Genomic DNA, 12,870 nt, shown 5'->3' with positions numbered 1-12,870 from the left:
ACATCAAATATAGAATATTTAATTACTTCCTCTATTTACAATACATAAATAATGCACTTTGTTATTAAACAACCAGATTCATGGGTAATTGATCCAAAATTTCGTAATAAATAATAAGTAAATTCTATAATTCTAAAATTTAAACAAAAGAAAAGCCAAGTAAGTGGAAATGGAAGGTGCATTTAACCTTTTTTTTTAAAAAAAATTGAAAATGAAAACATAACTAGGCGTTTTCCGCCTGCTTTTCTCGCTGCTTTTCGTCAGCGTACACAAACACACCAACGAGGAGAGAGCAATGAAGAGGCAAAATAGCACGGTGTCATCGTCGTCACGCCGAGAAAATGCGCCGGAGATGATTCAATCCAAAGCCATTGGCTGCATGTCCGGCATCATCCATCTCGTCTGCAAGCCTCACTCCTCTCGCAGATTCCTCACCTTCGGTAATTGATTGCCTCCGCTCATGTTGTTAAAATTCTGCTTGCTTACCGAGAAAGCATATACTAGAGCTTGGCCTTTGGACTTTGGATTTATCTACATTATAGCATTCATTTCTCTTTTTCCGTTCACAGGAAAGAAGCAGATTAAGAATGAGAGTTCATTTCCAGCAAAAGCAGAACTGCCAAAACAAGCTCTCGTGGAAGAAGGAGAAAACTTCAATGAGGTCAAACCCAATGCTTGTCTCAATCCCATGTTGTCACGCGAAGCACCAAGGAGCCCCACTCTTCCTGCTGATATTCGCCGATCAAATCCTGCGAAAACACCGGAGAATCTCAAAACTCCGCCGGCGCTTGTGGCGAGGCTGATGGGATTGGATGAGGGTCCGGCGGCGACGAAACCAGAATCTGTAGCGGATAAAAGAGAAAGGCTGTTGAATGCGCTTCAGAAATGCGACGAAGATCTAAAGGCACTAAAGAAGATCATCGAGGCCGTACGATCGGCAGATCAGCAACGAACACCCTCGCTGGAGGTGGTATCGAAAAACGGGAGTTGCTTTGAGGATAAAATCAGAACGGTAACGGAAGTTAATTGTTCGGAGTTTAAAGGCGAGCAGCAGCCAAGTCCAGTGTCCGTGCTCGATGAGGTGACTCGGTCCCCTGTGAGTTTCAGGAATTACTCGCAACAACATTCAAATCAAATTGGTACGTTCGCTTTTTGCCCCACTAAAAAACAATCTAATTTCACGAACTTTTTCCTTCTTCCATATCCTGATTCATTTGCATTCTTATTAGAAGATAAATTCTACAAATTACTAAACCAGGAGCCATTGGAGAAGCTCTGTTAACTAGAATTAATTTGGTTATTAGTGTGACGAATCGTATTGTTCATTAAACTAGCTAGATTTTGGTTCTGAGAATATATAAAATACTTAACCGATTCTCTCGCGTTACTCAGCAAATTAGCGTATGATCTTTGATCTAATCCAAACTCTTTGCGGAGTTATCGTTTTCAATTTAATTTGCTTGGACACACCCACATTCCTTTTGAATAAATTTTTAAATTTTTCTTTGGTAGTCAAAGATTCCATTATTTTTCCCAGCAAATTATCGATCATACAGCCTTTTTCCTCTTTTATTAACCGATCCGTTGAAACTGAGTTATCAACTTTCTAATTGTCCTTTTTCCCCTTGGGTAGTTAGGATTTGACTAGGGAGAAGAAGGACATGGACTGAAAATTAAACCACTAAAAAGCTTGGAAATATAAATCGTCATTATTTTTTCCCACTTGAATTTGGATTGACAGGAACAGGTCAATGTTTTGATACTTCATTAAATTATTAATTCTTGTTCTTTATAAATCTTTTCATTTCAGCCGTATTCGATTCGAAGAACAAATATCCTTCTAAATTTTTACGTAGTTCCACATGTTCTACAGCAATTCCTGTTTATTTAAATCTATCTGGTTGTCATATACTGATGGAAAAGCTAGACATTTTTTAGTTTGTTGGTTCAAAGAATGTATTTGTCATCATTCAGAAAGAATATCTACTAATCTCCAAGCTAGAAAGGTACAAAGTTGCAATTTATGTTGACCCTCTGGAAGGGTTTATGTTGATAATAAACTTACTCATGGGGAGGGAACACGATGGTCATTCATGAAAAAGCATATGCTTCCTCATCCATGATGTTTAGGATTCCAAATTTTCAATCATAACTTCTTGTGTTCCACACCATCTTCACAATCATGGCGGGGGACCAACTAAGTCCTTTTTGCTGCTGCAATTATATTGCGGCCAATATAAGTGACTCCCAGCTAGCAAGCTTCTATAATGAAAACAGTGTCAAAATATCACTAGTAACGTTAGCAATTTCTTACTTTTTATTTAGTAATTCCATAGTTGGCTATCACTTTTCATGGAAATTTGATTCAATAGTGAACGCAAAAAATACTAGGAAGAAGACAAAGTATATATAGGATTAACCCCTTCTTTATATATTGCTTGCTAGAAACCAAAAGAGAAGCGCAAACGACCGTTTCGCATAGAAAAGAAAACTTGTCGACTTTAGTGGGTGGGATGATGGACCACTATCTGCAGGCAAGGGACTATATATATATATATATATATATTATTACGAGGAGACAGTCAAAAGATGATGTTCAAAAAGAAAAAGAAGAGAGTGCACACAATCTCTCTCTCTCTCTCTCTCTCTCACACACACACACACACACCCATCCCTTTGGCCCCTTTTCCTGGCAACCTACTTCACTTTTTACAGGGCCTTGCTCATTTCGACCCCCCCACCACTAAGCTTTATACCTGCTTCTCTTGCCTTCCCTACAGATCCATTTATCCATCCGCTGGCTTCAACAAGATGTGTCTGTTCTTAGTCTTTTTGGCGAAATAGTTATCATTATGTCCAACTAATGTCCTCCAGCACACTGTACAATACCACAATCTGTCCACTTCAAGATGAATATCATTATTGTATAGGCATTGGGTGGTTTCTTTGAATTTTTGTCTCTAGGAAAGGAAAGGAAATTACTGTGCTCATTTTTTTTGCTGTTAATGCTAGGGACAGGGTATGAAATTACTAAACCTTTGATCCACCCCCACCTTATTGTATAAAGGTGGTGGAAAAGGAGGACATCATCTACTATTAATTAGTTTGTAATTGCTCTTGATTAATTGTTCAGTTTTTCATTTAAAAAAAATACGTATATCATAAACCATTAAAAAAAAAGATTTTACGGATGCTTGTAACACTAATGGTGAAATGTCCATATTTCAAAGAAATAAAAAAGTATCATGTTAAAAGTTGAGTTTAATGAAAGGGATTAATTATTCAAAACATGGCGAATCAAAGTTTGAATACCTGCCAAAAGAATGCCCACATTTAATGCCTGGCTATACCTCATAGAAGATTACCTTCAATTGAGAAACACCATGATTCGTGAATCTACTATCAAGGGAAATTAAAGATGCTTGTGATTATTGTTTTGAGCAGTGAAGATATACATAGCATGCATTTTATTTAATTCTGGATGTTAATAATCAATAGGCCTTCATATGGGAATAGACATAGTCATTGGTATGGTGATCAATGAAATAATTATTGAAGGCTGATGTGCACACAGGGCGAGTGCAGCAGCAGAAGATACAGCTGCAGAAGAAGCCAGGAGAGGAAAACACATGTTTCTACGAGAAAATTATGACAAGCGAGTTGGTGCATAAGAAAGTGAAGGACGAAGAAGAGGAATCGGTGATGTGGAGCAAGAGGGCAATGATAGAGAGTGTGGAGGAAGTGTGTAGGGACATTGCATGGGGAGAGAAGCGAGAGATTGGAAGAATAGGTTTGGCTTTACATGATCATATTTGCAGGGACTTGATTGATGAAATTGTTCGAGATTTGGGTTGTTGTTGCTTTAATGACCTGCCCTTCGAGGCCTGTAAGAGAAGACTCTCTTTCTGATTTTTGTCAATAAGGTATTGTTTTCCTGTTGATTATTTCTCTTTTTGATCCCAATTAATTAGAACCATACTAGGTGTAGTTTTGCGTCTATATTTTCTTTCGTTTTTTTTTTAAATGAAGAAAGGCACGTTTGATGAACACTTGAAATTTAATCCATATAATTTGTTCTTCTTTGGCTGCAAAACGTGGACCATATAAATTGTTATAAAAGACATATGATGAGAATGGACCGTTGTAATCGTTTTAAGTCACAATTTGGCTGTAAAACGTGGACCATATAAATTTAACTAAAAGACATATGATGAGAATGGACCGTCGTAATCGTTTTAAGTCACAATCTTATCTCTTGGATATTGAAATCTTAGATTAGTTTAATTTTCAATCAAATAATTTGGAAAAACTCTCAACTTATGTGATTCAAAAGAAGTAAATTTGCTATAATTAGTTTTTATATGGGTTTGATTTGATGTGAGATATTTTTCAAAACAAATTGTCATACACCCTTTATCTTTATATATAGAGTGTTTTTAATCAAATCTCACATACCAATAAAAATTTATTACTTAGTTGAACTTGTATAAAAAATAATAATTTTTTAATTTTATCCCTAATAATATTATAATTAATATCATGATAATGATAAAAAAATTATAATTAATAATCTATTTTATTTTTTTAAAAAATAAAATTATTTAATTATTTAAAAATATCATTATCATATTTTATATTTAGAAATAAATTAAGCTTTTAAAAAATATTTTTATATATTGGGGAGTAATTGTCATGAATTAAATTTAAATTTATGCTCAACTTTTTAAAGAGAGACTTGTTACGGAGTATGTTTATCAGGTCACCTCGCATGCGTTACGGAGTATGTTTATCAGGTCACCTCGCATGCGTCAAGCATTTGTCATAGCATGGGCGGCAAATTCTCGTCCTTCCTACAGAGAATGTGTGTATATATTCGTAAAATTAAAATTTATATTCAAAGATATTGAACATATTCGGTCATGTTAGTGGAAAAATATTTTGAATTAAATTTGTAAAAAATAGTGTTAAAATTTTTAATATTTAAATATTTTCTCAAAAGAAAAGGGATAGAGGGGGGCAGTTGGGTCATTTCGATAGGGAAGAAAAGGCGGGCTGAGAAAATAGACCGACAGATACGGACAGCGTGACGTGGCAAAGAAAGTGGCCCCCGCGGGGGAAGGCCTCCGCGTCCAAACCGCGTAACCGCGTTGCATGTCGCGTCGAAGAAGACACCTTGTTAAGTTAAACAAACAGAGTCTTTTTTAATTTTTATTTTTTTAAAAAAAGCCACCAATGAAAGGGATCATCCAAATCCAAGAATTACTCTCCACCGGCGACACCTTTAAATGGTATGGCATGTCCCCATCAACCGTAACTATTGCGAGTAAACCCAGATCGCCTCAATTTTCAATGCGTGCTTGTCCCAAGGGCCCTAATCCCCTGCGGCCACTTAACATTTGTCACCTCATGTTTGGGTGGCTATTACTATCCATCGGCCCTTCATATTCTCCAATTGCTTTGGGTCACTACGTGGCGATTGATCGGACGGCTCAGTGACACCATTAGGATAGGATCCTCATCCTCCCATCACTGCGTGTGCCTATTCCATACCGCCTTGCACAAAGGCACAGATTACCTAAATACCCCTCTCCCTCCATCCCCACTTAAAAATCCCAACTTATCGAAATGCAAAACGCGTATGTATATTAAATTTAGTTTATATGTACGGACTTATTTAGTCTTCGTTTTTGGCCCTTAATTAAATGTTATTTTTTCAATCATAAGAGGCATTTATGGGGAAATACTTCAATCCTCGCAGAACACTTTAATGGGTTTTAAAATAATTGGGAAGATAATATTGACTAAGATGTACATATACTTGCATCCATAATTGGGGAGTAAACTCAAAATACAAGTGCAGGACTGAATACCCCATAAATTGGGTATTTCACTATGTCGTAAATGGGTTGTTTTACCACGTTTATTAACTTATTCATTCGTTGTAAATTTTTAAATTGAGTGACTCGCAGACTACAAATATTGCCAAACTTCTCTTGTCAATGTCAACGGATAATTTATACATCGTGTAATTATAATTTAGCAGTAATTTATAAAAAAAATGTTACATGACTCAATCAACAAATTAGCTACGTAAGAATTACAATGAACTACAAGAATAACATTAATACAAAATCCTTATTTGTTTATGCTAGGACTCTTACTCGTGTAAAAGGGGAAAAAAAAAAAAAACAAGACTCAGATGAATTACCAAACAATTAGGAGATATTTTGGTGCATCTCGTGATTGACTAGATACGAACTGGATGAATGACGCCTGAGGGACCCATGGTCATTTAGGCGCTTAAATTAATTAATTGAGCATCGATTAAAACAATATAAGTCGAAAAATAAGGAAAATAGAGTTGGCAAAAGAAAGAAAGAAAGAAAGAAAGGGTTGGGGCAATAGCACACAAACGAGGCCAAAAAAAAAAAAAAAACGAGTAAAGGGCGTGTCGGTAAAAACAGGATGCCATGAGTGTGAATCGAGAATGCTCGTCCGATTTAGCATATATAATCACTTTTTAAATATAATTTAATTTATTTTATAAGTCGAGATTGTTTTGTTTTAAATTAAAATTTTTAAATTACTTTTAAAAAAAGAGAGAAAAAAGACAAAAAATAATATTATATAATTGATTTATTTTTTACTTTTTATGTGAGAATTATGTTTAAAATTTTATTTTTTTATATTTTTATTTTTATTTATTGATATTAATAAAATTAATAAAAATATTTTATAAATAAAATTTGAGGGGGTAACTTACTTTTCGATTTAAATAAAAAAATTAGTGGGGTAATCGTCCCAGGAGTTATTAGATGGCATACCCTTTGACTTTCCTATAAAAATGGCAGCGTTTTTCTGAAGATTCATAAAACCCTCTCTTGTTTACTGCCAATTTTTGATCTGTTTCTCCGAATCAGGATAATCGTTCGGAGAGGAAGAGGAATTATAAGAAGCAAGGGAAGAAAAAGGAACAACGATGGCCGATCAGCTCACCGATGAACAGATCTCTGAGTTCAAGGAGGCGTTCAGCTTGTTCGACAAGGATGGAGACGGTTCGTCTTTTTTCTTGCTCGTTCTTTATCGCTCTTTCGTTGTTTCAATTGGCATATGAATGATTTTATGTTTGAGGTATTTCTAGATTTAGCTGTCTTCTGAAGGTGTTTGGGAAGCGGATGCTTGTTTGTGGTTTGGAAAATTAAATGGATTTATGATTTTGGAGAAGTTTCACCGTGTTTCAGGGAAATTGCTTGTTGTTGACGTCGAGATTTAGATCTTACGTCGTTTCGATTGTTGTTTTAAATTTCACACATTATTTAGCTGATCATTCTGCGTGTGTTACCGTTTTCTTGTCGATACCTGGTTGATGAGAAGATAAAATAGTTGAAAAAAATAGGGAAATATTTTTTTTTAATGCGCAGTGTTGCCGTAGATGATCTTCGATTGTACATACTTGGTTTTAAATATGTTAGTTAAGCCTTTGGAAATGAATGAAACTCCGCGTGGAAAGTTTTCGCATCGGTATGCTGGCTTCTGTTCTGATTCTAATCGGTAGGCAAAAAGAGTGGGGAAAGAATGATGGTCAATAAGAAAAAAAGTTGGGTTGCACTTTTTCCCCCTTGTTCCTTTCTCAAATTCAGATTCAGAAGCCTGAAGGCAATGGTGACTGAGAGAACAAATGATTTGCTTTTGAATATACCTTAAACCTTACTTTGACTTTTCTTTTTCATCGTTAAAAAGATGAGTAGCCATGTGATGCGATGATGGAATATAATGATAGCTTTCTTGTGGTTTGTGTTCTTTTCATGACACTAGCTTCATATAACTGCAGACTGCAATGCGACAAGAGATTTAGGGACCTACATACGGATTTTATAAAATGCGAAGCTATTTGACTAATTGACGTCTAGCTTAATCCCGAAGCCTCGAATTCAGGAAGGCCTTCCCTTGCCAAAATGGGAATGTTGCATTTACATATATTCCAAGCTTTTGCACTGTACTGAGAACCCAATCCTTCTCTTAACTTTTTTAACTATTATTACAGTTATGTTTGTATACGTGTGTGTGTGTGTGTGTGTCTGTATGATAATGAAGCTGGTTCCGTATGATTTACTCAGAGACGTCTGAACCTTTTGTAAATTGTAATGTGTTATTTGAAAACATGACACCATCGTAGACTTGATTAATAGCTCTCGTATGGTTGTGAGCATGCCTCTGTGTCTGATCCTCATTGAATTTAGAAGAGGATTTTGATAGTGTGTGATCTTACATTTCAGGTTGTATCACAACCAAGGAGCTTGGAACTGTTATGAGATCACTGGGGCAGAACCCAACCGAAGCAGAGCTCCAAGACATGATTAATGAAGTAGATGCTGATGGGAATGGTACTATTGACTTTCCTGAGTTTCTAAACCTTATGGCTAGGAAGATGAAGGATACCGACTCTGAGGAGGAGCTAAAAGAGGCATTTCGGGTTTTTGACAAAGATCAGAATGGATTCATTTCCGCTGCTGAGCTTCGCCACGTGATGACCAATCTCGGGGAGAAGCTTACTGATGAAGAAGTTGATGAGATGATTCGAGAGGCTGATGTTGATGGTGATGGCCAAATAAATTACGAGGAATTTGTTAAGGTGATGATGGCGAAGTGACCCCTCACCAAGCCCGCGATGAAAAACTATTAACATTCAAAGAAAAGACAGAAGAAGGGCTCAGGGTTGACTTCCATAATGATACTCCTAGACCCACTACTTCCTTGTTAAAATCTTTGTTTGATGGTTCTGAATCAAACCTTTGTGACATGTAGTGCTAAGCTAATTGTTTTGGTGGAATGGTGTCTGCAGTTTGTCTTGTAACTGTCTCGTAAGTTAGTTAATGGTTATTTCACTTTCATTTCCGGTCTCTGGCGGAATCTTTGCTGTGCGGGGTAATTTTTACAGCTCAGATTGTTTTCGTTGCAATGAAAGGAAGTCAATGAATGCGCTGTGTATTAATATTAATAATGACGCCGCAGGAGCCCGCTAGGTGCCTAGTTCTTAATTTCATGCTTCTTTTCAATAAAAATGTGGCGGGACATATTAGAGTCTTCCAGTGTTGTCTCGTTTTCTCTCATCCACCATGGTGGAAATCCAACTGCTAATAGTCCAGCAGATTTGGCTTTAAGGGAGTTGAGACCAGGCATTTGGTTGGGTACAATCATCTGAAGCTGAAGGAGAGGGCATTGGCTGAGATCTAGTGCTGCTTCTTTCTTGGTTTCTTTGATGTTTAGTTTAGTTTTTGCTTTGCTCTTTTTCAAGCAAAATGGAATGCGCGCTCTTATTCTTTGAGGAAGGAGGAATAATCACCACCACATCTTGACAATAACCGCACCACCAAAGAAGTCAAACTCAGGCCGCACAATAGAGAAGACGATAACGTGGGCATGGCTGGTAACGACCAAGCTGCCATGATTGAAGGGGATATAGTCATGGAGGAAGAGCCATACCAGGTCATCACTACTAATAGTGATGCGGTGGCCATACAGGCCATTAATGTGACTACAAACACTCCGACCAAGCCCAAGGCGATCTCTTTCCATGACAAACTCTTGAACGGAGATAACCCTGCTGACAACCAAGACGATGACAATGACATTACTCTGGAAAAAGATGTCAAGATCTCTAAGGGAGGATTTTTTTCCTATCTATCACTTTCTCTCTGTGGGTTCACAAAATCCTATGAGACAACACGCACCATGCTGTTGTCTTGAAGATGCTTGGCATGCCCATTAGCTATAAAAGGCCAAGGGATAACCTTGTGAGAATTTGGAAGTTTATCTGTCCTTCAAACTCTTTGACCTCAAAGGAGGATGTTTCATTGCTCAGTTCTCTACTGAGGAAGATTATCAAAAGATATTGAATGAGTGCTCTTGGGTGATCTCAAGTCACTATCTCACAGTGCATCTCTAGACCCCTAAGTTCTTACTAATCAACCTCTCTATATCCCATGTTGTTGCATGGATTCACATCCCTACCTACTTACAAAGTACTACAAGAAAAGCCTCGTCAGAGCCATTGGCGATGTCCTTGGAAAAGTCATTCAAATAGATTACAACATTGCATCAAGGGAGCGAGATAAGTTTACTAGAATGGTGACCATTCTTGACCTCTCCAGTCCCCTCACGTAGAAGACTACAATAAATGGGAAATTGCTCTTCATTGAATACGAAGGGCTACCTACAATTTGTTTCCATTGTGGCAAATATGGACACCTTGCTAACACCTATCTATTGAAGATGGCAGAGGAAGGGGCAGAAACCTCACCAGAGCCTAACAAGAACGTTGACTCTACAGCGCGTGTTACTAACATGGAATAGGTTAATGCCATAGACCGGTATAGCCCTTGGATGCTTGCAACCGAAAGAGGAAAGAGGTCATATAGGGATTTCAAAAGGGTGCCTGACCAAGGTTTCCTTAATAGTAGCTTGAGGTTTGACCTCCTTATGAACTCAAAAACCATACCTTCTAAAAGATCTATATCAAATACGTCCAACAAAAGGGATGTCAACGCAATACCAATAATGAAATACCCTGCACCTTAAAAAGACCAGTTGTTGCCTACCAAATGTTCAAATACATCCAAAAAGTCTTCTCCCCCACTGAAGAACCACAAAGAGCATACCACTGATGCGCTAACTAATTCCCTCTTTGCTAGCAAAGCAGACAAAGCCTCAACCTTAAGCACCTCACTAGATCAATCCAAGCACTCTATTGTGACCATACACACCTTAAATCACCCCTGAAGCCTGCTAAAAGCCCAAAATAAACTCAACCAAAAAGCCCTCCATAAAGATAGGCCAACAAAAAAAAAAAAGAGAATGCCCAACCAAAAACTCTTAACCAAGCTTCTCTTTAGCCAGGATTCAAAATTAGTTTTGGGCATCTAGCAAGCCCAGAAACAAAGATAACCCACTCAACCTTGCAGAACATGTCATCCAGTCTATAATAAAAGCCCTCGATTATGAGTTTTTGATGAAGAGATTATCCTTAATAAAAATTTAATGGAAGATGAGGATCCTAAGCACTCCAACATGGAGTGCCAACTCCCTTAATATCCTCTAATAGTTGCTCTGATTTGCAATTGCTAAGGTGTAGCATAAAATAAATTTCATTCTGTGCTTAAATCCTTTATGAAAGAACACAAGATTAATTTAGTCGTCCTTGTCAAACGACAAATCTCTGAAGCTATTGATAATATTATTACATCTGATTGAGGCAAGTGGCTTCTCCACTCCAATAGTTGCTCTGATTTGGAATTGCTAAGGTGTAGCGTAAAATAAATTTCATTCTATGCTTAAATCCTTTATTAAAGAACACAAGATTAATTTAGTCTTCCTTGTCAAACCACGAATCTCTAAAGCTATTATTGATAAGATTATTACATCAATTGAGGCTAGTGGCTTCTCCAATGGCATTTGGTTGCTTTAGACTAACCATGTTGAGGTGAAGATTCTCCAAAACCACTAGCAATTCATCCACACTCATACAAAGCTCTTAAGTGAAGATTGCTCATTCCTCTTTATTGTCGTCTATGCAAGTCTAGACCCTTCAATTCAAAGAGATCTATGGGGCATTCCCGACGTCGTTGCCTCTTCAATTAATGAACCTTAGGTACTAGCTAGCGATTTTAATGCCACCCTCTTTACTAATGAACGACATATGATCTTGAATAATCGACGATGTGGCTGCCCTCTTTTCAGACAGTTTATTGTTGCAACTGAACGCATTGATGCAAAATACTCAAGCCCATGATTCACCTGGAGTTGTGGCCTTTCTTTTACCAAATTAGATAAACTGCTTGTCAACAATTATTGGGCCACTACTTATCCATTTACCTAAGTCCAACACTTGACCAAACTACAATTTGATCATAAGCCCCTCAAAGTTTCTCTTGGGCTCAATCACAATGAGTTAAGTCAACAAAAACCATTATAGTTCTTAACTGCAGGGCTTACTCACTTGGACTTTGCTTAGCTAGTCAAGGACAACCGAAACCCTACACTTTCATTCACAAGGAATATCCAAACAAGGTAGCCAAAACTAGAATCAAGACATTTTTAGTAATATTTTCTAGAAACAACATCGACTAAAGGCACACATACTAGGAGTTAAAAGCCCTAGAGGAATGGCTACACTCATCCTCACTCCATGACCTCAAGCATGTTTTAAGGAAGAAAAATAAAGAAGCTTGCTTTATAGAGGAGCTACTCTGGCTGTAAAAATCTCAATTCAATTGGATCAACCTTAGTCATAAGAGCACCTCCTATTATCATACTAAAGCTAAAATTTGACTTTTGAGAAATAAAATTTCCTTCCTTAAAGATGAGGCCGGTGATTGGATCTTAGACAAGCAATCCCTTCAAAATATGGCATATGAGTTCTTTATCAATCTATACATGAATGATCAGCCTGTTTGAGCAATCTATGCCATTAGAGGTATGCTTTCATCCCTACTCGAAAGGTTCTTCAATATTTTGTATGTTGATGTTACTCTTGATGAGATAAAAGTAGCCCTTTTTAACATGAAGCCCTTAAAAGCCCTTGGCTCTAATGGCTTACACGCCTTATTCTAGCAAAGCCAATGGGATATTATTAGAATCTCTATTTTCAATATGGTTAATACAATTTTTAATGGAAAGCCTCTTGAAACTAGGCTAAACAATACTCTCATATTGCTTATTCCTAAGATCGCTAACCCTACCACATTAAAGGAATTTAGGTCTATCAGCCTTTGCTCGGTTGCTTACAAAGTCATAATTAAAGTCCTTACAAACAAGCTCAAACATTTGATGGCTAATCTTATTCTCGCTTATTAATCAAAGCTTCGTCAAGGG

At 37.1% G+C, this 12,870-nt stretch overlaps 2 protein-coding genes across 2 annotated transcripts; both read left to right on the top strand.

Annotated features, from left to right (window-relative positions):
* The first annotated feature begins 268 nt into the window (after positions 1-268).
* On the top strand, positions 269-3,944 carry LOC129293260 (uncharacterized). Its single transcript, XM_054931128.1, has 3 exons — positions 269-440; positions 570-1,139; positions 3,575-3,944. Exons 1-3 carry the CDS (start codon positions 296-298, stop codon positions 3,907-3,909), a joined length of 1,050 nt encoding a protein of 349 aa, XP_054787103.1. The 5' UTR covers positions 269-295; the 3' UTR covers positions 3,910-3,944.
* Positions 3,945-6,848: 2,904 nt separating this feature from the next.
* LOC129309588 (calmodulin) lies at positions 6,849-8,895 on the top strand. Its single transcript, XM_054951216.1, has 2 exons — positions 6,849-7,055; positions 8,277-8,895. The coding sequence occupies exons 1-2, from the start codon at positions 6,980-6,982 to the stop codon at positions 8,648-8,650; spliced, it is 450 nt and encodes a 149-aa protein (XP_054807191.1). The 5' UTR covers positions 6,849-6,979; the 3' UTR covers positions 8,651-8,895.
* Positions 8,896-12,870: the final 3,975 nt, after the last annotated feature.

The sequence above is a fragment of the Prosopis cineraria genome, unplaced genomic scaffold (genome assembly GCF_029017545.1).
Source record: "Prosopis cineraria cultivar Desert tree isolate PC_DT_omini unplaced genomic scaffold, ASM2901754v1 PC1, whole genome shotgun sequence".
Taxonomy (NCBI): domain Eukaryota; kingdom Viridiplantae; phylum Streptophyta; class Magnoliopsida; order Fabales; family Fabaceae; genus Prosopis; species Prosopis cineraria.
This window is presented reverse-complemented; position numbering and strand designations above follow the sequence as displayed.